This window comes from Sebastes umbrosus, chromosome 2 (genome assembly GCF_015220745.1).
Source record: "Sebastes umbrosus isolate fSebUmb1 chromosome 2, fSebUmb1.pri, whole genome shotgun sequence".
Taxonomy (NCBI): Eukaryota; Metazoa; Chordata; class Actinopteri; order Perciformes; family Sebastidae; genus Sebastes; species Sebastes umbrosus.
In genome coordinates this window covers 31263102-31290773 of record NC_051270.1, presented here as the reverse complement: position 1 = coordinate 31290773, position 27672 = coordinate 31263102, and the positions used below count along the sequence as shown (strand labels likewise).

Sequence of the window (27672 nt, the reverse complement as noted above, 5' to 3'; positions counted from 1 at the left end):
GCTCACACTGTACGGTCCGATCGTCAGCCACGACCTGAGTGCTCACACTGTACGTGTAAAATAAATAAAAAACATGGCCCGTCGGCCCCTGAGGGCCGTTCTGGCTGGTGACAGTTGTCAATAAAGATTAGTTTTCAAAAGCTCCGAGGCAGGTAGAGTTTGTTTGCTAGCAGAGGTCTGTACAGGTCACAATGCTAACAAGGCAGAAACGTGCTGTCTTGATCATCTGTGTCATCCTGTCTGCTGAAACGTCTAAAAGAAAAAGAGGCGCCTGCGTATATGGACTCGCAGTTGTCTAGGAAGACGTGGACAGTATGGCTTGTCCATTTTGCAGAGAGAATTGGAGGACAGCTAGCTACGTTGTATTATATCTGTTGTACATTATCATCTTGATAGCTACGCTCTGATTACTGTAAGAAAAGCAGAAAAAAGGAACTGACGTTGGGGAATCTGCTTGTGGCTCTGCTTCAACTGTGCGAGAACCTGTGGACCAAAATTTCGGACATTTATCCGACACGAATTAATCGTGACAAAAATTAATCGTACGGCTCAAAATTTGGGCCAGAAACCGTCTAAAATCGTACAGTGTATGCCCAGCTTAAATAACGCAATGACAAAATGTATTACTATTTTTGGTCATGGGTTTCATACACTTTCTCTAATAAAACATCTAAAAGCAATAGGGCTGTCCTCGACCAAAGAAAGTCTTAGTCGACTAACACTCATACGATTTTGTCGACTAATTGATTAGTTGATTTAATTGACGGATCTGTGAAACTGAGTTTCTCCATAAAGAATCCCACAGAAGCACCACTTTAAATCTTGTGTTTACCAGATATGTGTTCATAAGTTTCTTGTAAATGATGAGTAAAAAATGAGTAATCGACTAAAGAAAACTTAGTCAACTAATCCACTAAAAGGGGGCAGCCCTAAATAGCAAAAATCCTATCAGATGGGGGACTCTGGGACACAATCTTATCAAATGGAGGTCCGTGGTCTAATTTGTGTCAGTTTCGGGGTCCTCGACATGAAAAAGTTTGGGAACAACTGACCTAAAGTATCATGCTAATTTGTAAAACTGATCTCAGAAACATTTTTTTTTACCCAACATGCTCCACAAATTGCAATAAGAGACCCCAAATAGCAAAAGTATGACCGACAATGTTTTAAATTGAAGAAATTCTATTTATTTCACATCATTGAATCAAATCTATATCAATGAGAAATCTCTACCACCAGCTGAGCAAGCAACAGGTCAGGAGACGCATCTGTCATCATGATACACGCGCACACACACAAACAGGTGCTCTAATGTTTCTAGATGAAGGCACATAAACCCATTGAAGGTCACAGTAAGGCAGATTCACAGCACTAAGGAGAAACCGTAGACCGTAGAAATTAGCAAAGGAACACTCAAGACTTTGACCAGTCTGCCGTATCGCAGCGTCTCTGCTCAGGACTTCATCTGTCTGGAAGGAAGAGAGCGGGTTAGAGAGAGGGTGAGGATGACTGAGAAAAAGATGTTCACGTCCAGTGCTGACAGACATCCCACCCCTGTTATCCATGTGACCTTTTCCTCTGCAGACAGGTATAGCGAGAGTTCATCCCTGTCATTAGAAAACAAGCAGAGTCCAATCCTCATTTCCCTTAAAAGTTCTTTGGCGTGGTCGCATCAGCCAACCTTTTAGACAGAACGCTTGACAGACGGAACAATTGACAATCCAAAAATCATGTCTTTGCAGACATACCGTCATAAGTAAACAGTTGTTTGTTCTTTCGTTTGCATCATTTAGAAACAGTAACACCATAAATCACAGTTTGTTCAGTTGCCTTTCATTGCACGATGCCACGGAAAGGACCAATCTGTACACACACAGCAACAGCAGCAGCAGCAGCAGCATTCCTTTGGATCACCAACAGATTGGATTAGTCCACAAATAACTAGCTTGACATAATACCCTGTATCCAACCACATACATTCCTGTGCAGAGGTGCAACCACTCTGTGTCCCCATTCTGAGTTCACGTAAGGATTCGTGTCCCTGAGTCTTCAAAAATACATCTGAATAATCCCACTGCACCCTAATTTCCCACCCTGTCCCACGAGCATCCGCCTCTCCTCATCTACACACATTCAACTTGTAGGCATGGGTTAAAGGGAGCTTCAGCCATCTCTGTGTAAATCGATGAGCTGAAATGCACGCCCCCAGGCAGAAGGGCAAACAATATGACACCGCGTCTGCATCACGCTCGCTCGGACACGCACAATAACAGACATATAGTCACGTACAGCAGAAGGGACTCTGAACTAAAAGTGCACGCACATTGAACAACATACACAGCTTCAGTCTCTTAGTTTGGTCCATCACAGGGAGATGTCTTAATGGTGTGTGTGAGGTTGCTCGTGTGTGTTTGCATGTGTGTAAAGTGTATTCACGTCCGTGTGTATGTGTGTTTATAGGCATTTCTGTTTATGAGGACATCTAATGGACGTGTGTGTCCCTGTGTTAAGTAAGGGCGTACTCAAACGTCCCCTTCTCCAGCCCCTCGATGCCGTCGGCCCAGTTGGAGGACGGCATACTGCTGTAGGGGTCCAGCAGGATCCTGAAACACCTTACTATCAGCAGCCCCAGGAACACCAGCAGCATCCCCACGAAGGCAAACGCCGTCTTCTGCTCCAGAGTCAGGGAGTGCGCCATCATGTCGTTTCCGCTCATGGCAGCAAGGGAGTGGTTGTAGTGGACGCTACACATGGTAAACGAGCATCTGGGTGCCTCATCTCGCCTCTGATAGGGTCAGGCGTTTAGAAGCCTGCATGTTACCTGGACAGAGATGGCGTCAGATTAGTGCTGCCTTGAGAGGATCCGTTTCATCAACCTATTTGAATATGATCACGCTTAATGCATACGCTGTGTAGGCAGATATGGGAAAGAGAAAATACAGAAATTAGATGTTGAGCTGACCATGAAACGTGAAGGGGTTACAGGTAGCTATAAATAGCTGCTTTTGAATGTGGTATCAAACAGATGCCCGGAGACTTCGATTTCTCTCTCTCTCACTCTGCTCCTCTGGGAATTTTGCAGAAAATTGCAAAAAGCAAACATGAAACAGAAGAGTGAGGGAGACTGCAGGAAAACGAGCCAACACCACAGCTACATTCCTTGAAGTCGGGTTAGAATTACAGTGTGTCGCAGTGCATAGCCAGCTGTTAAAACACAGGCAAAGCGGTGAGGCATCGATGACATCTCATGAAGATGTGATGTTACGTATGTTTGGCTTAGAAAGAGAGGGCTCTCTACCTGTTGCCTGCGAGCAGATGCCTGCCAGACAGCGTAATTCCATTAGACGAGAAAACATGATCACAAAAATTGGTGTGGTCACACAAGTGGAAGTCTGTCATTCTGTTTCCTCCTTAATCTTTCACATGAACACAAGCAGCAGGTGGCTATAAGTGAGAGGATGGGAGGGAGGGGGGGTTGGATGAGAGAGGGAAGGTACATACAGGGAGAAAGACAGACGAAGGAAGAAGGAAGTATGATGAGCGGGACACTGCACAAGTATGCATGGTGAGGGAGGAGAGAGGGAGGGAGTGAGGTAGGGTGAAAGACAGAGACTGCATTGACAGAGTGAGGATGTCTGAGGAGGAAAAAAAGCAGGCGTCTCACCGTCATTATCGTTCCATCCTCACAGACCTGTTGCTGCCGTTTCTTCCGAACAACTCCTCTTTCCTGGAACCCTCAGACACATGTCCATTAATCCATCCATCGCTGACACACTCAGACGTGCTGTAGGCTCACCTCTCATCTAAACAAAAAGCTGGAGACGAAGAGAGAAGTGATGGATCAAGCTACGATGTGTGTCTCGTCTCAGAGATACAGCTCCTCTCCTCACGCTCCCTCACTTGCTGCCTCCTACTCATTATCATTCTGTTTCTCTATCTCTCCCTCCAGAAGCACGCACGCTTGCTCCTGCTGCATGGCAACCACTTGTTAGTCTCACTCCGCCGCCCTGCTGCCTCAGTCATTCACAACATTCCCCTCCTCAGCAACGCCGGGACGGCAGACGCAGCAGCATAAACAAGCAATCCTCCTCTTCTTTTTCTACTTCCCCCCACCCACCCTCCTCCCCTGGCTTATTTTGGCTTTTCTAAAAATGACTCCACCAAAAAAAAATGTGACAGGAATATCATGGCTAAGCCAGCAGGAGAAATGCTGCCTCTCACTGCTCCCGGCCAATAAATGCTGCTGCAAAAGGTATTTTTGGTACAACACAGTGTTATCCCCTGCAAGCCTGGTTTGATGATGTGTTTTTAATTGCTGCAGTTTGCTCAAATTCAATTAGTTTGCGCTGCTTAAAGGCTTACAAATGCAAGCTCCCCTGGACATGTTGAGGGAGAAGAGACTGGTATTTTTACTGTAGTGAATGAAAAGCAGTATTGTTGTAGGAAAACAGACAGCAGGTCATCTGATTGCCCACTGTCATGCAGCACTGAAAGGTCTGGTTTCGTTGTTATGCAGTGCAAATTCATATCAGCTATGTAGTTGTTGTAACAGTGGTGCAGTGACTCTGATCTACGGATAAGCCATGAGGGAGATGGTCATCCCTTGTGTGCAATAATTCATGGCTTAAAAGTGGTACAGAGAGAGCTCCATTTGTCTTTTTCTGGTTGTAAACAGCAGAAAAAGATCCCCCGAGAAAATATAAACACAGAGGTGAATAACCTCCCTCCTCGCATTTACTTTCACTTCAAAGTTTTATTTTTCTCGGGTCAATTTGTGGTCCTGCTGTGCTGTTTAATACTTGTCTGTATACTTAATAGGTGGTGTGTGGCACCGCTGTGATTTGTCGACAGGAGTCAACGACTCAATTTTATCTCCCTATTTATTTCAAGGACAGTTCTTGCAAATTAGATGAAGAGATGTCACACACTGTGTAGACAACGAAATCGTTAGACATTTCACCTCGTTGGCCTCGTCAATTTAAATGTCAAGGTCAGAATGGAAAAGACTTGCGTCACAGCACAATAGTGACCTCAGCGATGAGGTCAGGTTACAGGCGTACGTCATTATTAGCAATCCATTACATCCATTCATGTGAAAATTACAGAAGTCCAGCGACTTACCGTAGATCATTTGCTTCTGAATTATCTTTATCACATCTGTCAGTACCAGCAAATGTTTTTTTTACGTGTGTCAAGGTGTGCTTTTGGTTCAGGAAGAGGAACTTTTGAGGCAATTTAAACCTGTTGCGTAAGGCATATTAAAATATTATCCAGTGTCCATAGGACAGGAGGCTAAAGATTATAGACTTTTTATCTCAGAAAGACAACAGGTCAGGAGCAAAACTGATATTGAGAACTGTAAAACAACGATCCTATGAGCTGCTTAACAGTATCCCCTTTAATGTTAATGAACTCTACCCCCCACACTTAAGTGATAATACAATCTGTACAAGAAAGTACAAAGACTTTAAATACTTTATCAGGTCTCCCCATTAGCCTGACTGCTGCAATTACTAATCCTCCTGGGGCCCACCACTTCAATTAAATTAACAAGGAGGCCTGCCTTTTAAGAATAAATATTATAATCTGTTATTAAAGACATATTGCCAAGGTGATTGTGCACATCATAGTGTACAAGACAAATATGTCTGTAGCTGCCAATAAAGCTATTCAAAACTGCCCATAAAAATGGTCTTAAAAAATCTCTTAAAGGAACAGTGTGTAGTAAGGGGATCTATTGGCAGAAATGGAATATCATATTAATGTTTTATTATTTATTTTAATTAATAATAGGGCTGTCAATCGATTAAAATATTTAATTGCGATTAATCGCAAATTAATCAATTTTTTTATCAGTTCAAAATGTACCTTAAAGTGAGATATTTCAAGTATTTAATACTCTTATCAACATGGGAGTGGGCAAATATGCTGCTTTATGCAAATATATGTATATATTTATTATTTGAAATCAATTAACAACAAAAAACAATGACAAATATTGTCCAGAAACCCTCACAGGTACTACATTTAGCATAAAAGAATATGCTTAAATCATGGCAAAATGGCAAACTGCAGCCCAAAAGGCAACAACAGCTGTCATTGTGTCAGTGTGCTGACTTGACTATGACTTGCCCCAAACTGCATGTGATTATCATAAAGTGGGCATGTCTGTAAAGGGGAGACTCGTGGGTACCCATAGAACCCATTTTCATTCACATATCGTGAGGTCAGAGGTCAAGGGACCCCTTTGAAAACAACCATGACCGTTTTTCCTCACCAAAATTTTTTGCAAGTTTGGAGCGCTATTTAGCCTCCTTCACGACGAGCAAGTATGACATGGTTGGTACCAATAGATTCCTGAGGTTCTGAAGTTTCATATGATGGCAGCATCTTCACTCTACCTTTAAAGAAATTAATGGTGATGGTTCAAAAATGACCACAAAATGTTCTTAAAAAATCTTTTAAAGGACCAATGTGCAGCATTTAGGGGGATCTATTGGCAGAAATGGAATATAATATTAATAAGTATGTTTTCTTTAGTGTATAATCACCTGAAAATAAGAATCATTGTGTTTTCGTTAGCTTAGAATGAGCCATTCATATCTACATACGGAGCGGGTCCTCTTCACGGAGCCGGCCGCCATGTTTCTACAGTAGCCCAGAACGGACAAACCAAACACTGGCTCTAGATAGGGACATTCACGTTTTCACGTCAGCCACCATAGTTCTCTTACACGCTTAGCACACAGAAGAAGTTTCAGTTGATTGCAATGTGCAACCTCACCGATCGATGCCGCCAAATCCTACACACTGCTCCTTTAATGTTATTTTGTGGTATTTAAACCATAAATAAACAATTCATTTATTGTTGTTAGTAGCTGTAGTTACAGTTGGCTAATAGCTACCATGTAGTTTCCAGTTTGACTATATTGTTGCTTGAAAAATGCTAAACTAACATTTCTGATTATGTCTTTATTTGATTTGCTGTAAAGACAAGTTAATGATTCTTAAAGTGGAAAAATATTTTAGTTTGGAGTGTTTCCAAGGAAGCCACTACAGAAAGGTATTTTTAGTACTGACTATTAAAAATCACCTCCAAAGGCTCACTCTGGTTTCTACAAAGAAATACAAATCTACGAATGTGGTGAGATACTTTAAAATGTTGTCACAGCTACTCAGAAAGTCATATTCCAGATTAAATGTATAATTGAAGCTTCAAAATCCAACTATGAAAACCACAAGCAATCAAGGAAATGTATTATCAGTTTATTGACCTGGTTTTACATTTACAGATGTACTGCACTATATGTTAAAGGTTAACGTCCTCGATGAGTTACGGGTCAACCTGATCCATGGTTGTAATTAAAAGTTGTAACAATCCGTCCTACATCGCACCTGACTTAGCAGTGGCATCCGTTCCTGAATAAATGTATTTATTTTCCAGAGTAATGTTGCACCAACTATTTAGTTTGTGGCTCTAGCATGCAGCTACCTAAGCAGCCTAATCAAAATATCAGTATAAGATACTTCTACATAACATAGCAAATATCTGGGTTGGAGAAGCTCACCTGTAGATGTGCTGAAGAGTCTGCCACACATAAAATCACTATTTGGACTATGATGTAGTGTAAATTGTTTGTAAATAGGACAGTATCCCCAAAAGGGGCTTTAAAATAGCTTGGCTGTTAATGATTTCCTCAGAATAGGCTATATGAAAAGATTGAAAAAGTTTGAAACAGACATTTGAGTCTAGAGGTGAAGTCAAAGAGGAGGGACACCCTTTCCCCCGTATTATCATCAATGCACCCTTAACCCTCTGAGACCCACGATCCGACCGACTCTACTGTCTTTCTGAGGCTGTAAAAACATGCAGTTTTTTTAATGCAGTATACAGTAAATGTGTTATTTTTGGCCTATTCCAAAATGGTGTATTTTTAATATTTCTGCATACTGGGGTCCCTAAACAGTCTTGAATTACATAAATTAGGTATCACTGTGAAGCTGAGACTCTTGTGGATTCAATGAGCCCAACTGTATTCATGTGTGATGATGTTAGTCCCCATAGTAGCCATTTCATTGTAGTGAGACCATTTTTTGAAACTTGACGTCACTGTATAGAATGACCTGTGTTGACCTCTAGGATAATCACAGCCTCATGAAACTTTACAGCCACAAACTAGAGACCTAGAACATTCAGAGGATGGATGGCTTTCATAGGTAAATTGACAATAAGGGGGTTTCTGAGCAGTTTACACAACAGAAGTGCTCGCCATCCAATCTCTGAAAAATGTAATTATTGCAGGAATCTCAAAATGTCAAAAGTTTTTGAAACCAAATGACAGCATGTTTTTTTCTATGGTGTTCCTCGAGTTCTTGGTGTCTTAATTTGGTATTTTTTGAGGGATTATTGATCATTTTTATCAATTCTCAAGTGGTAAAAAATGGTTAAATTTAGCACCAAATCTGTGTAACAAATGGTATCAACCCAAAAATTGCTTGAGACATAATAGAGCATGTGAATGGCCATCATATATCATGATGTATTAAGTCCTTATACACTTTCACAATTTATTTTAATTAACTGATTCATGTTTATTTCTGATTTATGACCAGAACAACTTGACACACAGTGCTGAGCTGCATCCCGAATTAACTTTCAGGTTCCCAGCTTTCAGATGATGTACACCACTACTATGTGACATCTACTGTTGATCTGCTATCTGCCCCTAAAGACCCCCTGTACCCTCCTAAAAAAGACAAAAACGGCTCTATTGTGGGTCACAGAGGGTTATACCTGACACTTGATTTCTAACAAGACTTGCTTTGAATCATTGCTCAAATGTAAATTTGTTAAATGTCTAAATGATAGGCCTACTTTTTGTCCAGCATAAAACTATGGTTTGGTTATTAAGCTCAAAAAGTTGTTGTCCTCATATCTCAAAAAACTTTTAACAATTAGGAACTAGATAAAGTATTCTATAAGTGTTCAATCAACTTTATGTGATATTGAAAAGTCAGATTTTGAAATGAAGTGGTTTGTTTTGGAGGTGGAATCTGCACTGACTACCCTTACCAAAGAGAAGTTTATTCAAGTGTGCTATTAATATACTTCTCTTAAACTTAAAATAAGAGAGTGTGCTTTCAGTTTACTTTTTATGTACTTATCAGAGGTATACTTAACGAAATTAAACTTAAGTATACTTGACTTATACTGATAAGTATACAGAAAAGTCTAAGTATATTTGGCTTATACTACTGCTTACTTTTTGATCGAGTAGCCTATTAAAGTGTGTAAAGTTTGCAAACGTATGTTTTGAATTTACTTCAATTCATCAAGAATTTTGCATTCTCCGTTCACCATGGAGGCATGAGAGAACAATATATTTTATTCATTTTTTTAATCTCATCACAAAACATCAAGTCAAACTTACAAGTATACTTGCAGTAAAAACTATTAAACTAGTAGTTTACTGAGAGTATACTTTAAAGTGTACTTTGATAAACTAAAAAGTGGGCTACAAGTATATAACTAGTAAACTAATAGCATACCTAAAAGTTCCCTTGTAATATAGTTCACTTCATAGTATAGTTGCAGTACAAAATACAACTTAGATGTAAACTAGTTGTGTACTCAAAGTTTACTATTCTTACACTTAAAGTACACTTAAAAGTATACTTTTAAGAACTAAAAAGCAGGCCAATTTAGTCCCAAGAAGTATTGAAGAAGTACACTTACAAGCATACTACTAGTACATTGATATTAGTATACTTACATAAAGCATACTTGGGAAATATACTTGAACTTTACTTAAGTTTATTTCATAAAATAAACTTGAAGTATACTACTTTTTCATAAGGGTAGCTGGGCAGATTCTCTACAAATGTTAAAGCATATTGTGTAAAGAAAATGAAAGTGCATCAATCAATAGTTTCAGGAATTATGAATTGGCTTGGCTCATTCTGCAATAATAATAATAATACATTTTATTTGGTGGCGCCTTTCAGGACACCCAAGGACACCTTACAAAGATACAATTATACATAGACAGATAAAAACAACTGGACATGACAGAGACACGTTTATGCAGATACGTATGATGAACTGATGGACACTACAGAGAATAGGCCCGTTTGAATAGTGCAATCTGCACTATATCATTAGCATAACAGCATCTGCAGAGTATTCAGGGACTTACTGGTTCTTAGTGGATACTTCAAAGGTCTAGGCTTTGTCTTGTGCATGGATCAAACTTGATATGGCTCTCTGGGGCCTGTGTTCAAAAACACACTTATTCAGTTACTCACTCACTCACTCACTCACTCACTCACTCACTCACACACTCACTCACTCACTTATTCACTCACACACTCACTTATTCACTCACTCACTCACTCACTCACTCACTCACTTATTCACTCACACACTCACTTATTCACTCACTCACTCACTCACTCACTCACTCACTCTCACACACACACACTCACTCACTTATTCACTCACTCACTTATTCACTCACTCACTCACTCACTCACTCACTTATTCACTCACTCACTTATTCAGTTACTTGCTCACACACTCACTCACTTATTCACTCACTCACTTATTCAGTTACTCACTTACTCACTTATTCACTCACTCACACACTCACTCACTCACTCACTCGCTCACTGACACACACACACTCACACACACACCCACACACTTACTCACTCACTCAGTTATTCACTCACTCACTTATTCACTCACTCACTCACTTATTCAGTTACTCACTCTCTCACTTATTCACTCACTCACACACTCACTCACTCACTCACGTATTCACTCACTCACTCAATCACTCACACACTCACTATTCACTCACACACTCACTCACACACACACTCACTCACTCACTCACTTACTCACTCACTCACACACTTATTCAGTCACTCACTCACTCACTTATTCACTCACTCAGTCACTCACGCACTGACTTATTCACTCACTCAGTCACTCACACACTCACACACTCACTCACTTATTCACTCACTCAGTCACTCACACACTCACTCACTCACTCACTCACTCACACACTCACTCAGTCAGTCAGTCAGTCAGTCACTCACTCACTCACTCACTCACTTATTCACTCACTCAGTCAGTCAGTCACTCACACACTCACTCAGTCACTCACTCACTCACACACACTCACTGACTTATTCACTCACTCAGTCACTCACACACACACTCACTCACACACTCACTCACTTATTCACTCACTCACTCACACACACTCACTCACTCACACACTCACTCACACACACACACTCACTCACTCACTCACACACTCACTCACTTATTCACTCACTTATTCACTCACTCACTCACTCACTCACACACACACTCACTCACTTATTCACTCACTCAGTCACTCACACACTCACTCACTTATTCACTCACTCACTCACTCCCTACCTCCCTCACACACTCACACACTCACTCACTTATTCACTCACTCACACACACACACACTCACTCACTCACTCTCTCCCTCACTCAGTCACTCACTCACTCACTCACTCACTCACTCACTTATTCACTCACTCAGTCACTCAGTCACTCACACACACACTCACTCACTCACTCATTCACTCACTCACACACACACACACTCACTTATTCACTCACTCACTCACTTATTAACTCACTCACTCACTCACTGACTCACTCACTCACACACACTCACTTATTCACTCACTCACTCACACACACACACACACACACACACACACTCACTCACTTATTCACTCACTCAGGCACTCACACACTGACTTATTCACTCACACACTCACCCACTCACTCACTCACTTATTCACTCACTCAGTCACGCACTCACTCACTTATTCACTCACTCTCTCACTTACTCACTCACTCACACACTCACTCATTCACTTGCTGACCCCTGTAAACTGTCTACTAACTCAAATGTGTTATTTGTGTTCATCCTCCCAATCAGTCTCCTAATACCTACTATATGATATCCATCCCATGTGCTGCCTAGCAACAGCTCAAAGTCTCGCGTTGAAGGCTGAAGTCTCGCATCAGGTTTTGAACTGCGTAGCGACAGACAGGGCATCTTGCGTTGAGAGGAGGAACACAAACCTCAACATGGAAGATGTTATACTTCTCGATGAGGAGCCAAAGCAAGAAGAGTCTACTGCATCCGTCCACTCCGAACCCGAGGAGACGTCTGTAGACACACCTAACGGCGTGAAGACGTGAGTGGAAGATGAAGCATTGTCCCCTTCTCTCTGAGCAGCCCGTTACCTAGCTTAGCCGTAAAATGGAGTCCTGTGATGCTAGCTATTGTTAGCCGAGGCGCCTGTTATCAAACACTGTGACCGCACCCAGCTGATATACATGTTGGGTTGTAGCTAAAAGCCTGCTATATAATGTCTACCTGTGGAGTCTAAACGCGAGGCTGTCTCTGTAAGGTTAATCATGGTGCAATGGGCCAACTGTTCATGTTACTGTGTGCTAACCTCGGCTGTCCTGCTAACGCTAACTGAAACAAGCTAACCCTAGCTTAACCCTGACACTAGTCAGATATATCAAACAGCCTGTGCTCTGTTACAGATGGCTTTAACAGCTGGTGTCAGCATGCTGTTCATCTCAACTCAGCTGTGCATGTTTCATTGGCAGCTAGCTAACGTGTAGTTGGTTAGCTGCCAATGGTCAGCTGGTGTTAATGAACTAAGCTAACATTTCATCAGCCACTCACACCTCACCTGATTACAGCTTTTACAGCAGAGAACATGTCTCAACATTATAGAATTTAATAATATGAAGCCATTAAAAATGCATTTTTTCCAATATAAATAATTTATCTGATTTATGTTACAATCAGGGTCTGAAATTAACCTTTTCCTCACGTGCCACTGTGGCAGGTCACTGAACGTGTTTTACCTGCCACTCAATTGTTTTGTCTGCCTCTTCTGAAATCTAGGTAGAACACTTTAAACCTGTAAACACTGAGTCAGTGGTACCAGACAGTAGGATTATGGAATATATCATGTAACCTTAATCTATGACTATTGTATCTATTTAGGCTTTAGAATTGCTTTTTAACAATGATATTTCTTAATATAAGGAAAACCCATCTGCCATGGTGGCAGGTGACCTGAATTTTTTACCTGCCACAGCCAACATTTACCCTGTTATTTGGCAGGTGGCAGGTGCTCAGTTCATTCCCTGGTTACTATGCATGATCTACTTGTTGAGAAAATGCAAATTAATTGCGAAATAATCTCTATTTACACTCAGAGGAATGAGAGCTGGGCGATATGGCCAAAATCTTCTATCACGCTATATATATATATATATATATATATATATATATATATATATATATATATATATATATAGGTCATTTCGTATCTCAATAACCATATATATCAGGATATAACATTTTTTCCTAGTAGTTCAATAAATACATATATATATGAAATACCCACCTGTTAAAACTTATTTATGTATACTCCTGGGTGAATTAAATACTTGTCAAATTAAAAGTACAAGAGCATTTTCTAATTTTAAGAACCTGAGTGCAAAATGAAGGTAACAGTTGTAAGTGAAAGTATAGAGAAAAAAAAAAAATGTTGGCCTAGCCTATATCACAATATAAACGATATAGAAAAATATATACGATAGACATTTTTATTTCGTTTTGATGATGTATATCGTTATATTGCCCAGCCCTAATAGGAATCCAAAGATGTCCTAGCACATATCCATACAAGGCTCTGTATAAAAAATATATATAATAGTGTTCAGATTGTATTGTGCTGCCTAATGACCTTTTTGACGATTTGTCCTCAAGGTAAGTAGTGGCCTTAACGTCTGTATGGAAGAAAGTTTTATTTCAGTGTAAAGAAAAGCACATTACCACCGACATGCAAAACACACAATAGGAACCTGGTATTAACAAATTAATAATGAATTCATATAAATGTATTGAGATGTCTTTTAATGTGTAGACTACAGTTGAGCTGCAACGATTAATCGATTAGTATCAACTATTAAATTAATTACAAACTATTTTGATAATTAATTAGTCAGTTTGAGTAATTTTTTAAGACATAAAAGTCAAAATTCCCCGAGTTCAGCTTCTTAAATGTGAATATTTTTTATTTCTTTACTCCTCCATGACCGTAAACTGAGTATCTTTGAGTTGTGGACAAAACAAGACATTTAAGGATGTCGTCTTGGGCTTTGGGAAACACTGATCAACGTTTTTCACCATTTTCTGACATTTTATAGCCCAAACAACTAATTGATTAATCAAGAACGTAATCAACAGATTAAGAGACTATGAAAATAATCGTTAGCTGCAGCCCTAGTCTACAGTATGTGATCTCCGAATGTTGTTTTGAGAAAGCATGTTCTCTGACTTGTAGCGTTGTGCATTTTGTAGGGATGCTGAAGAAACTAAGCCCCCCAAAGAAAAGCATGATGCTAAAGAGAAGTCCTCCGGGAGCAGAAGAGGAAGCCGCTTCCATCCCTATAAAGAAAAACATGTTGGAGAAAAGAAGGGTTCTCATAGGAACCGGGTGTTCATCAGCAATATCCCCTATGATATGAAGTGGCAGGCCATTAAAGATCTAATGCGTGAGAAAGGTAATGTCCCCAGTGATGGGGATGGTTTCTCCCCTTCTCTCTATCTCTTCAGCTGACCAGAAGTTCTTGACCCCTTTTATTACTAGATGTTGCATCCTGCTTTTAGCAGTAGTCAATTAGTTTGTAGCTTTCTCTGGATGTACTTAGCGCATATACGTAGTATGGAACCAACATAGTGTGATATTGGAGTTTTAATACAATTCTTTTGGATGGACACCAATTTAGTTTGGGCTGATATGTCTGTGAGAAAAGGAAGATGAACTTAGTTACATTGTTACTTGTTTTATGGCATTGTCAGCTCCAAAATGTAACCTCAAACCAGTCGTAGAATTGATTGTTGAATGATTTTGTTGCATCTGTTGCAAGGTGAATCTCGATTATATAAATGAAAATATTGCAATGTTTTACTTTCTGATTTATGGGGTCTCAAGACGCCTTTTGAAAGGTCAAAGGACAGCGTAAAACTCTCAACTGCCATGAATGGAATCTGTTGACAAACTGATCATGTTGAAGTGTTTTGAATTTCCCAGGTTTAATGTAGCTGTGTTTCTCTCTGGCCTTGGCCTTTGGGTGTCTCAGTCACTGCCCAGAAAGGCATGGTGTTGTCTGGTGGGATGTTGGTCTGGGCTGACTGTTGATCATTAATGGGACATCTCCATCTGTAGCGGCATTGCCAAGGCCAACAGCGACTGGAAGACTTGGTGACTTAAATTCCTTTGTTCTTTTGGTATTTTTCCTTTGTATGTCTCATGTAGTTGGTGAGGTTACATACGTGGAGCTCTTTAAGGATGGAGAAGGAAAGTCAAGGGTAAGTGATGTGGCCAACTTGCTGCACGAGGTTTTAAATGCCCTCAGCAGGCTTTCATTAATCAAGTGCTCTTTTAGGTTCTGATCCTTTGGGTCTCACTAAGTTACTGAACTGGAGATACTGTGGGTTGTGTTTAGAGCCCGAATAGATGGCTAATGATTGATATTCATTTGAAAGGGAGATGTCCTGTTGATTTTTGGAAAAGTAGCCTAATGAACTCATCTAAGAGTGCACTTTTGCTTTTGTTGTTGTTATTTCAATTGGTGTAAAAGTTTGTTTGTTTGGCCATTTTCCAAAGGGAACTGTGGGTTGTGTGATTTGTCTTATTGATTGACCCTCATGTCTCAAAATCTTATTTTACAATTCTGTTATATGGAACAGCTCTCTCTTCAAAGGAACAAAACAGCCCTGAAAGATCTTGTATCGTTTTTTTATCGTTATGTTTTATATTAAATGGCAAAATGCATACGATAGATGTAAAGGTGGACCACAATATTTTTCTTTATTGCAGTGGTAAAACTGGTCAATCCTAAACAATGTACTAAATAAATTTGTTAATACAGTTTTTTTTATTTTCTACCTTGTGTCCAGTTCAAAACGTTAAAATGTTTCAGGTAATTTACAATGCATAGTTACTAAAAATTTTTATATATATATATATATAAAAACAATTTTTGTTTTATTATTTAAAAAGTATTAATTGGCAACATTGCTTCAGATAATGATAACAAATATGCTCTTATTGGCTTTTAAATCTTTGCCATAGACTTAAACACAACCAAAAACCTGCTGGCTCAAGCTCGTGGGCAAAATATGGCCGACATGCACTATAGAAAATACTACAGTAGAAGCATGTTGATACATTAGATTTATTTATTTATGTTCCACTGCTTTGTCTTGGTTTTAATTGTATTTTGTTCACTCCCTCGACTTTGGATATGTGTGCTACCTGGACTCCTGTGATGGCCCCTGGTTAGGGTTGTGGGTAAGACACTACCTTACGTTCTCAGACATAGAACTTCTTTTTAATTTTACACTAGCTTGGAGTCATCGGATGCCTCTGTTTCGTTGATTCAACAGTGTGGTGGAGTTCAAAGATGAGGAGTTTGTGAAGAAAGCGATAGAAACCATGAATAAGCATGACCTGAGTGGAAGGCCTCTCAACATCAAGGAGGTGAGAGCAAATTCTGGTTTAAAAACTGAAAACTTTGATTATAGTGTTGTCTTTAACAACTAACCTTTTGGCTTCAAGAAGTGAATTTGCTTATGTTTTTCACTACAGTTTATTAAATGTTTTTTTTTTTTAAATACAGTGATCAACTGCTCATAGTGACCAAAACGCTTGGGACAGAATCATTCCTATACAAATGCTGTGTAAATAGTTTGCTTATAGTAATCAAGTGGTCCGCTTACAGTGTTCATATGACAACACATGGAAAAATATTAAAAAAATACAGTAGGCTTATGTTAATTCAATTTTAGTTTTGTTTTTTATTTTACTCCCTATATACTTTGCCTCCTGGTAACTTTGTAATCATGACGGGAGAAAGAGTAATTTTCTCTCAATGAAAAACAAATATGCACAGGGAAAGCACCTCTGTGCACCAGCTCTGCGCCATCGCAGCGCAGGCAGCATATGTGGACGAACGGCGCCCGCCTTCCTCCATGCTGCTCACCGTGTGAGCGCGGAGCCCAGGCCGTTCATACACATGCACCGCCCGCACTGCTGTGACACAGAGTGGGCCAAAAAACGGCAAAGCCTCACCCCGAGCGGGCCCTTGGAGAGGGAAAAGGCAAAAGAATTGGCAGCTGGCCTGTTAATAGCTTTGTATTCATGTAATAAATGTACAAATGTCAATTAGATGGTAATCTGCATGACAGATGGAGAAAAACAAAACAAAATGTGTTATAATAATCCTCCGTTTATAGTGATCAATTTTGCCCCGGACAGACGTGATCGGTCTTCGGTTTTCACTGTAGTTCCCAGTGACAGATGGTTGTACATTTAAACCTTCTCTTTAACATTGATTTCACTTTGCTTTTGGCTTTTCTGTAGATTCTATCCATAAGAGGTTTGAAAGAGTTGTAATAGGTCACAAATAATTGTAGCACTCATTACATCGCATTAAAATGTTAGTGGAACTAGAAATATGATACACTGTAGTATCACCAGATAACACGATTGAGTGTGGAATTGCATTGTACAATTGTTTTTTTTATCAGTTGTACAACCCTTACCTGACTGACTCAAGATTATCCTGATTTGCCATGTTATCCGAGATCAGAATTAAATTGTGATGTATTTTCTTACAAGGACCCTGATGGGGAGCATGCTCGGCGTGTGCTGCAGCGCATGGGCGGAGGTCAGCAGGGAGTTCGTGGGCAGGACATGGGGCCTGGTGGGATGAACATCCCACACTCCATCGCCAACAACCCCAACATCCCACCTGAGGTCATCCATGCACTGCAGGCTGGACGACTGGGCACCACAGTGTTTGTGGCCAATGTGAGAACATAGAAATAAACAATTTCCAAATCTAGGCAGTGATGATGATTCATGTTGATTGACAATAACGGTGTCTCTCTGTTGCTTTTCAGCTGGATTTCAAGGTGGGCTGGAAGAAGTTGAAGGAGGTGTTTGGCATGGCAGGTGTGGTGAAACGAGCAGATGTAAAGGAGGATAAAGACGGCAAGAGCCGCGGGATGGGAACAGTGACATTTGAGCAGTCCCTGGAGGCGGTGCAGGCCATATGTATCCTTCAGAGTTGCACACTAAAATGGAGAAAAAACAAGCACACAAAGTAATGCTTTACAATTTTACCGTGACCTTCTCCTTGACTCTGGACTCAGCCATGTTCAATGGACAGATGCTATTTGACAGACAGATGCACGTTAAAATAGTATGTAATCTTTAGTTATTATATAACTTAAGTTATACAGAGGATGTGGAAAAGAATTTTAACATTTGTCGTGTGGTTTTACAGGATGAGAAATCTGTTCCTCCTGAGGATTTCCGTCAAGTAGAGAAATCACCTCAGTTACCACGTGAGTACACTGTTCCCCCCCCCTGTCAGCTGTTGATATCAAACTCATATCCATTGTAATACGCTCAGTGAATGGTGTATAGTATTAATATTGTCAGTGTAAGAGGTGTGATGCCCTCCGGGAACGTATGGCACATGTTATTAAAATTGCATAGATATTTTACAGTGACGTTAGAAAGGCCCGGACATGTTCAGTGTGCTAATGAAAGTCTGATAGCTGTCGGCCGCTTGATGTTTTCTGTCATCTGCATGCTGCTTCACACGTAACCGCACCATGATAAAAGAAGTAGCGGTCACCACTGTAGTTAAATATTTAAACTTTCTTTAAACAGTTCTTTAGCATTTAATTAAAGGGCCAGGTTTTTATTGTATAAAATGATGTATTACACATACAGTAACTGGATTGTTTTTTTTAGATGGAAAATCTGCATTTTATGTTGTTTCTTTATTGATCAAATTCCAAACTATATGCTTGTTTTACTCTGGTTACAAACATTATTTTGTATTGTATTTAGGGCTTAATGATTTTGAAAAATTATGTAATTGCGATTATTTTGACTGACAGTGCAATTGCGATTTGATTTGCGATATTAGAGGAAATGATAGTTTTTACATCACTATTCTCATTTTCATTGAAAAACCTGTTAAAATAATTAAGGTGGGATTTTTGTGGGAATCTGTAACAAACATAGATGTTTTTGTTTTTTTTAAGTCTTTAGAATATGATGTGTAGGCCAGGACATCTCTGCAGCACAGCATTTCATTTAAAATGCTAATTTGACACATATTTCACCTTTAACAAACATTGCACCTCCTGCGATTTAAAAATTGTAGTAGGCCATATTGCGATTTCGCTAAAATTTAGATTAATTATGCAGCCCTAATTGGTATTGGTAAAGATTAATTACTTGTAAGTAGTAGTTGTTGTCTAGTGAAAGTCATCGTATTCAAAAAAACATCAGTCAATTGGAGTTGTAGCAGGTTCCCATGTTATGGTGTGCTTGTTTATTGGTTATTAATGGAATGGACTGATGTCTGCACTGAAAGTAAAAACTCGCTGCACCAAAATAGGATGTGGAAATATTGAACAATATGACACATGGGTGAATAAATAACATCTGTTCTACCCAACAGCAACCAATGTCTGTACTTTTTTTTAAATACGCCCCGAGCAGTGCATCTTCCTTTCTTGAGAGATGGTACATTGATGCAGTAAAGCATCATGTAAAGATCTTTGCTCTTCACTCTACTTTACTTTTTTTCTACTCTTTGAGTATTGATTTAGCTTTGTATAAATTCTTATGTTATGTAATCCACTCTGTGCTAGTAAATTACATAGTTCAAACTTTCCTCTTTTTTCTTTTGTATTTTGTGTGTAGGGGGTCTAGGTGGTATTGGCATGGGACTGGGGCCAGGAGGGCAGCCTATAAATGCCAACCGTCTGAGCAGTGGAGGAGGAGGAGGAGGAGGAGCAGCGGGAGGAGCAGGAGGAGGAGGAGGCAGCATGGGCTCCATGGGGCCTGGAGGTCAGTCACCTCTCAAAATGTGTAGTTATGTTTTGGCAGAAATGCTCACACATCCTACAAACAGTACATCACATACTGGGTTGGTAACCAGTCTGTCTCTATTAGGGCTGTTGGCGAATACTCTACATTCATATATATTCAAATTGTCAAAAAACAGATATTCGATTGTGAAAAAAAGCAGCACTACCGTGGCTGCCTGCCTTGTAATGTGTAGGTACATAGATCTCTTTTAAAAGACGTGTTTGTGTTGAAATAAATATACTTATACAAGTAGTTATGTCTTTCATATTGCCCTCTTATGGACATAATGCGCAAAAATAGATATTTGAATAGTTCGAACCTCTGTTTTTTTTTAGAATGAGTAATCTGTCATTTTTTCAGCCCACAAATGCTTATCAGAGAATCAGATTAATTTCCACTAGCTGGTCCACACATTAGCACCACAAAGCGGCATTAATCAACGGCATTGAACATCATTCTGTAATAATTAATATGCTGGCAAACCAACATACAGTTAATGTGTAAACCATTCATCCATCAAGTCTGACCTCCTCTTCTTCCACAGGTATGGATTCTCAAGGTTACGGTGGAATGAACAGACTTGGAGGAGGTAAGGTTTTTGCTAGTTTTTCCTGTGAAAGACCGTTGTCAACTTTTTGCGGAGGGAAGGAAAGAGGGATGTTCAAACTTAGTGCTGCTTTTGACAGGAATGAGTGGTGGCGGGGGCTTTGGAGGCATGGACAGCATGGGCAACATGGGTGGCTTTGGAGGGAGAGACATGGCGCAAGGTGGGAGGATGGGAGGTAAGTGAGCGTATTCACTCCTACTGGGCAGAGATGAGGTTCAGCTCTAGCATGTTATACTAACTGTAAACATTGAGACGCACCTTTATGTTATTGGTAACTTAAATCTAAGGTTACATTTTTTTTCTTTGTTGAGATATGTACCGGTCAGGAATGGGCGGGATGGACCGTGACTTTGGCCACAGTGACATGCAAATGAATCGAGGATTTGGTGATTCTTTTGGAGGAATGGGTAAGTGATACTTAAACTGTAAACACAGCAGAGGTTCCTCTGTGTAGTTTTGGGTTGTTTGGGGATTGCTTTTTGTGTGCTGCGCCAACTTGCATTCTCTTCTTTAGGTGGAGGCTTTGGAGGAGGCATGGGCAGTGGTGGCATGGGGCACATGGGGACTGGAATAGGTACGTTAGATATTCCATCCACAGCTTTTCTAAATCTGTTCTATATCAATTCTTCCCCTATACTGCAGATACACATTCGCTTTGGAGGTACTTAAGCGGCAGTAATCTCTCGAGCAGAGCCACGGGCCACTTTATTACTGTTGACATTTGAAAGTTATTAGCCATTACCATTTTATAGTCTTTTGACAGTTTATATAGCCAATCATGTAAAAGGAGGAATGAGTATTTGTCTAACATGATGTATAAAGTCATTAAGTGTCAGTAAAATGGGTAACAAGGAGGCCCAGTAGCTGGAGAGACTGTCCCTCAATCAGAGGCATTGGCTCTGCTCATGTGTTGTCCTTAAACAGAACATGAAGTCCCTGAGTACTGTAGGATCTACATTGCATACTATATACATATGCTCTAGTGCTGCATCTAACAATTATTTTTTCCTTGATTAATCAAATTTTTTTTTTTTATTAGTCGATTAATCTAACTAACTAATTGATTATTCTAAAGATTATTTTTTAAATTCCCGATTGATATAACAATTAATTTACCCAAAATAAATATAAAAAATGTCTGATTTAATATTTTATTAATTAATCTTCTCTTGAAAATAAACAGATGTCACAAGATAATAGACCCTATTTGTCAGATGCCTGATCAGAAAAATACTGGACCTCAAATTCAAAAGGATAGCTGTGACACAGATTAATTTAATCACTGTATTTCACAGCAACCCATTACATCACTAGAGTAATATGCAGTTAAGATAATTGCTGGCAAATGTATTTTTGCATCAGTGTGGGGCAAGGGAAATAATTTAAACGATTTATAGACTGTAACAACTGTCTGTAGGGCGACGAAGAACACATTGAAACGCTTGTTGATTATCCTAAAATATCATACCTTGGTCAGGACAAAAACTAAACATGACTGTGGTGCAGTCTTGCTGCCGTCCTGAGAAAGCGCTCCAGGATGCTTTCGTGTCAATTACGTCAACGAATCGCCCCAGCCCTAATACGCACCAACAGCCATAACATTTTATTTTTGTGTCATTCATGCTTGTGAGCAGCCAGACACAGGGAGCATGAGAAAGAATCTAATGTGCATGTTGTGTTGCTCAAGAATGGGGAAACCTAAAAAAAAAACTTTTGGCATCTGGGTGTGCAGTGGAATCTTGGGACATTTCACAATTCTTCTAATACTAACATCGTCTTTTGTAACGCAATGAACAACACGACACTTTTTGAGATGGATGGAATTTTAACCCGGTCCTGTGTAATTACTAGATTTAAGGTATTTTCCTCAACACGACTGCATGGAAGAAAATAGTTTTAATTCCCCTTTTTTTACTTTACATGTGTACCAACATTAGCTTCTCCCTTTTTGTCAGAGGTATGAAATTGCAAAAAATCTTATGGCTCCATAGTAACCTGTTGTTGTAATTATGATGTCAGTGGAGAATGTTTCATTGATTTGGACCAGGCTTATGATAGTAAACTGAAACTAAAATGAAAATAAGTAGTAAAAAATATTGTTAGTAAACTGAAATAAAAACTCGTTTAATGACTAATTGTCCTTTAATAAAAAATAAACTGAAATGATATTGCCTGGGTAAAACCGAATAAAAATGAATGTAAATTAATTTCAGTTGAAAAAGGAGACGGCATGAATTTCTGTCAACTCTTGAGACATTGAAACACAGAAACTGAACGGACTTGACCTTCCAGGAGATGGCGCTATGCAATTGCTTCACATCGGACACTAAAGTAGTGCTAAGATTAAACATTAAACTTCATGGCCATTCCTACACAGTTCTCCAACCATGTATTTTGTATGTGTGTAGCTGCTTACTTCTGAGACATTGTACAGTATCTGGCTCTAACAAACACAAACTAAACTACTGAAAAACTAAATATATAAAAACTAAACTAAACCTTTCTGAAAGACGAAACTAAACCTAGCAAACACACTCTGAAAACTAACTAAAACTAAACTAGAATGAAATGAAAAAGTCAAAACTAAAATAAAATAAAAACTTATTGAAAATTCAAAACTATTATATCTTTAATTTGGCCTTATTTTCGTGGTGGCGCAACGACCTGTGCAAGTAGCACTCCAGCTGTTATTATTATTGCCATTATGCACGGCCATCCAGTGTTTACCTTTATATACATCATGTGCAAATGGCACCAGGATAACAGAATAACCCCATACACCTTTACACACATCACACTGGTCCGTTATAGCGGCTCATCAATCAAACTTTCTTTTTAGCAAAAGTGGCATTCAAACGCGAGATACAGTAGAATTTAAACTGAAAAGGCGTTGGATTGATGCGTGCATATAAACATCTTCATCTACATTTTTGTATGTATTTCTATCATCGTTGTACAAATTCAATAAAAGCCATACCATCTGCCCTTGGCTGCAGATTTGTGGTGCTGTGTGTTCACGTCGTGCCGCTCTGCTCCATCCAGACAATATGATTGCCTGAAGACGTGCCTTTCCATTTGTTGAGCTATTGTTGTCGTACCTCACAGTTATTGACAAAGAGTGTATTTATGAATCACCACACCCTCCAATTTCTATTCCACTTCAGCCCTTTTGCACTTTGCACCGCTGCACATACATGAACCAAAATAGCAGGTGTCCTTGGAGACGCCCACACAGTTTGTGCGCTGAAAACCCACCGCTTTGTACTTGGCGTTGCGCAATTTAAAATCCGGCCCATGGAGTTTTACAGAAAATACAAAATGGAAAAGGCGTGAGGAGAAATTTTGCAAGACTATTTCTATTGAGAGGAATAAGTACAGGTTCAAAGTCTGCTTCTCCTGTACAACAATGTCACAGTGACATTGGACTGAATGTGATTGAATACCAGTACGGTTTTACAGTGTTTACACACACTTCAGTTACATGTCATTGGACTAAATTAATGAAAAGCTATATATAAGATGGTTAAAGGCATCATTGTAATGATTAGTGTATGGCAGTTTTAATATACAAGTATTAAAATTTACAGTACATTAGTTTAAATTGCTCTCTAATGTTATGAGTCTGTTTGTTAATTGCAGGTGGTGGAATGGGCAACATGTCGATGGACAGGATGGGCTCCAGCTTTGACCGCATGGGCATGTCAGGGATGGACATGAACCGTGGCTTCGGTGGCTACGGAGGTGGGGGGGGGCACATGGGTGGAGGAATGTCTGACCGGGGCTCCGGGTCCAAAGGAGGCTGTCAGATCTTTGTGAGAAATGTAAGTGTGTGTTAGATATGTGAGTTAACTTTGCTGGTAGAGAAAATAAGAAGTCTGTTAACCCTCTGAGATCCACATTAGACCTTTTTTCTTTTTTAGGTTGGTACAGGGGATCTTTAGGGGGAGATAGCAGGTCAACAGTAGATCCCACATAGAAGTGGTGTACATCATCTGAAAGCTGGGAACCTGAAGATTAATTTAATAATTTAATTTGAGCTCAGCACTGTGTCAAGTTGTTCTAGTCATAAATCAGAAATAATAATTAATTAATTAATTAATTAATTAATTAATTAATTAATTAAAATAAATTGTGAAAGTGTATCGGGGCTTAGAACATTATGACAGAAGTATATGATGGTCATTCCCATGCTCTATTATGTCTCATGTTGTAGTCATTTTTGGGTTGTTACCGTTTGTTACACAGATTTGATGCTCAATTTAACCATTTTTTAGCACTCAAGAATTTAAGAAATGATCAATAATCCCTCCAAAATACCACATTAAGACACCAAGACCTTGAGGAACACCATAGAAAAAGCCATGCTGTGATTCGGTATCAAAAACTTTTGACATTTGGAGATTTCTGCAATAATTACATTTTTCAGAGATTGGATGGCGAGCACTTCTGTTGTGTAAACTGCTCAGAAACCCCATTATTGTCAATCTAGCTAGAAAAGCCATCCATCCTCTGAATGCTCTAGGTCTCTAGTTTGTGGCTGTAAAGTTTCTTGAGGCTGTGATTATCCGAGAGGTCACCACAGCTCATTTTATGCAGTGAGGTCAAATAAAAAAAAAAATGGTCTCACTACAATGAAATGGCTACTATGGGGACTTACATCATCACACATGAATACAGTTGGGCTCATTGGATCCACAAGAGTCTCAGCTTTACTGTGATACCCAATTTATGTAATTCAAGACTGTTTAGGGACCCCAGTAGGCAGAAATATTCAAATGCATCATTTTAGAATAGGCAAAAAATAACACATTTATACTGCATTCAAAAAAACTGCATGTTTTTTGTGATTATCATAAAGTGGGCATGTCTGTAAAGGGGAGACTCCTGGGTACCCATAGAATCCATTTTCATTCACCTATCTTGAGGTCAGAGGTCAAGGGACCCCTTTGAAAATGGCCAAGCCAGTTTTTCCCCTTTCACTCTAGTCCTAAAGCTGAACCAGCTACAGCCTCTGAAAGACCGTAAAGTCGGTCTCAGGGGGGTTAAATGGGATTGGAGTTAAAGACCCATCTCGAGGACTTCCCCACTTATTTATTGACGGTTTCATTGATAAATATATTTTCTCCCCAGTGTTCATTAAGGTTTTAATGGGAAACAACACATGCTTGCTGTACATTATTATAAATGGTAATGATGCTGTAAATTAGTAGTTCATGATTGGTGTGTTTTAGATGACTTAACTGGTGCTGTACTTCTAGGGAAGGTTTTGACTCTTGGCATATTTTCCCTCTGAGTCAGACTCTTTTGATGATGAATTTGTACTAGGGCTGCAACTCACTCTTATTTTCTTTGTCGCTTAATCTGCAGAAAAATGTCAATCAGTGTTTCCCAAAGCCCAAGATGACGTCCTCAAATGTCTTGTTTTGTCCACAACTCAAAGATATTCAATTTACTGTCATAGAGGAGTAAAGAAACCAAAAAATATTCACATTTCAGAAGCTAGAATCAGAGAATTTAGACCTTTTTTTTTCTTAAAAAATGACTCAAACCAATTAGTCGATTTATCAAATTAGTTGGCTATTAATTTAATAGTTTACAATTAATGGATTAATTATCTCTAGATGTATTTGTACTATATGCTTTATTGATGAACTCATCTTTTTATTTGCATCTTGTACTAGTTCTGCCTCATTAGCCTCAAATATATTAATGTTGACAATTGTACTGACTGAAGTATACATTTGTGTGTTGCAGCTGTCCTATGATCTGACATGGCAAAAGCTGAAAGAGAAGTTCGGTCTCTGCGGTACGTCTCTTGCTTAGTGTGAATTCAATCTTTATTGCTTAGTTTACAAGCCGCTCAAAGACTTCTCTCTGACACGAATGCCAAAATGAGTTTAACATTCACCGACACTTTGCATTCATTCATTGCTCATTCTTGTCCACTGCAGGCCAGGTGATGTTCGCAGAGATCAAGATGGAGAACGGGAAGTCAAAGGGCTGTGGAACAGTGAGGTTCGACTCTCCCGAGAGTGCCGAGAAGGCCTGCAGGATGATGAATGGAACCAAGATCAACGGCCGAGAGGTGGACGTCCGTATCGATCGGAACGCCTAGAGTTTTTGTAGAAGTCGCGCTAACACATTTCCACATTCAGCCCTCTTGCCAATGATCTTTTGTTTTGTTTTAAAAACACAATTACTTCATATCATGAGTCCATTGTTATTTCTTTTGTTCATATATACTACATAGCTCTTTTGTTTTGTAAACCCTTTTTAATTTGTCAGGCAGTTTATTTGGACAAATAAACTTTTTAATTTTTAAACCTGCTGGCTGGTTGTGAAATCTTCTGAGATCAAAGTCCTTCAAGTTGTTCTTCGCAGCCTGTAAACTGAACCTGAGTTGTTGATCTATTCTTGCTCAACACTGCCGTGCAGTGGCCTCTTGAAAGTAGGGAAATTCCACATTAATAACACAGAAGCAGCAGTTGGAGTAAAGTGAGAACAGAAAGGACATGGATTTGATCAGGCGTGGACTCCAACACAAATCACAGGAAGCTATTTAAATTCCCAGATCTCCAAGATTGGAGGTAGTTTTTGTTTCAGTAGAACAGGATAGTCCCTTTTGATTATATTTTTACTAGGGCTGCCAATCTATTAACATATTTAATTGTGATTAATTGCATAATTGTCCATAGATAATCGTGATTCATTGCAAATTCATCACACATTTTTTTATCTGTTCAAAATGGACCTTAAAGGGAGATTTGTAAAGTATTTAATACTCTTATCAATATGGGAGTGGGCAAATATGCTGCTTTATGCAAACATGTATATATTTACTACAGGAAATCAACTAACAACACAAAATAATGACAAATATAGTCCAGAAACCCTCACAGGTACTGCATTTAGCAAAAGAATATGCTCAAATCATAACATGGCAAACTGCAGCCCAACAGGCAACAACAGTTGTCAGTGTGTCAGTGTGCTGACTTGACTATGACTTGCCC

The 27672-nt window shown here is 39.4% G+C and overlaps 2 protein-coding genes across 11 annotated transcripts; one reads left to right on the top strand and one right to left on the bottom strand.

Annotated features, from left to right (window-relative positions):
• Window positions 1-946: 946 nt before the first annotated feature.
• Window positions 947-12276, bottom strand: ctxn2 (cortexin 2). Of its 6 annotated transcripts, XM_037749663.1 has the most exons (4): window positions 12012-12144; window positions 3665-3815; window positions 3299-3444; window positions 947-2821 (listed from the first exon to the last, which is right to left on the bottom strand). In XM_037749663.1, exon 4 carries the CDS (start codon window positions 2750-2752, stop codon window positions 2507-2509), a length of 246 nt encoding a protein of 81 aa, XP_037605591.1. In that variant the 5' UTR covers window positions 2753-2821; window positions 3299-3444; window positions 3665-3815; window positions 12012-12144; the 3' UTR covers window positions 947-2506. The 6 variants fall into 6 exon arrangements, with proteins under 6 accessions (XP_037605591.1, XP_037605618.1, XP_037605607.1 ...); XM_037749679.1 differs by lacking the exon at window positions 3299-3444 and having other exon boundaries at window positions 948-2821; window positions 12143-12276; XM_037749647.1 differs by lacking the exon at window positions 3299-3444 and having other exon boundaries at window positions 948-2821.
• myef2 (myelin expression factor 2) lies at window positions 12049-26989 on the top strand. 5 transcript variants are annotated; one of them, XM_037749596.1, is made up of 17 exons: window positions 12050-12258; window positions 14454-14656; window positions 15412-15464; window positions 16442-16449; window positions 16545-16638; window positions 17779-17970; window positions 18063-18216; window positions 18315-18364; window positions 18449-18509; window positions 19888-20034; window positions 20600-20644; window positions 20727-20837; window positions 20974-21069; window positions 21177-21236; window positions 24302-24483; window positions 26417-26468; window positions 26614-26989. In XM_037749596.1, the coding sequence occupies exons 1-17, from the start codon at window positions 12149-12151 to the stop codon at window positions 26775-26777; spliced, it is 1782 nt and encodes a 593-aa protein (XP_037605524.1). In that variant the 5' UTR covers window positions 12050-12148; the 3' UTR covers window positions 26778-26989. The 5 variants fall into 5 exon arrangements, with proteins under 5 accessions (XP_037605544.1, XP_037605524.1, XP_037605533.1 ...); XM_037749605.1 differs by having other exon boundaries at window positions 12051-12258; window positions 20742-20837; XM_037749616.1 differs by lacking the exon at window positions 21177-21236 and having other exon boundaries at window positions 12049-12258.
• The last annotated feature ends 683 nt before the right edge of the window (window positions 26990-27672 follow it).

Excerpts from the sequence above, each read along its gene's own strand:
- ctxn2 (XM_037749679.1), bottom strand. The coding sequence starts at position 2,752 with ATGTGTAGCGTCCACTACAACCACTCCCTTGCTGCCATGAGCGGAAAC.
- myef2 (XM_037749596.1), top strand. The coding sequence starts at position 12,149 with ATGGAAGATGTTATACTTCTCGATGAGGAGCCAAAGCAAGAAGAGTCT. Across the intron at positions 12,259-14,453 it reads ACACCTAACGGCGTGAAGAC|GGATGCTGAAGAAACTAAGC; the intron begins GTGAGTGGAAGA and ends TGCATTTTGTAG. Across the intron at positions 24,484-26,416 it reads GTCAGATCTTTGTGAGAAAT|CTGTCCTATGATCTGACATG; the intron begins GTAAGTGTGTGT and ends TGTGTGTTGCAG.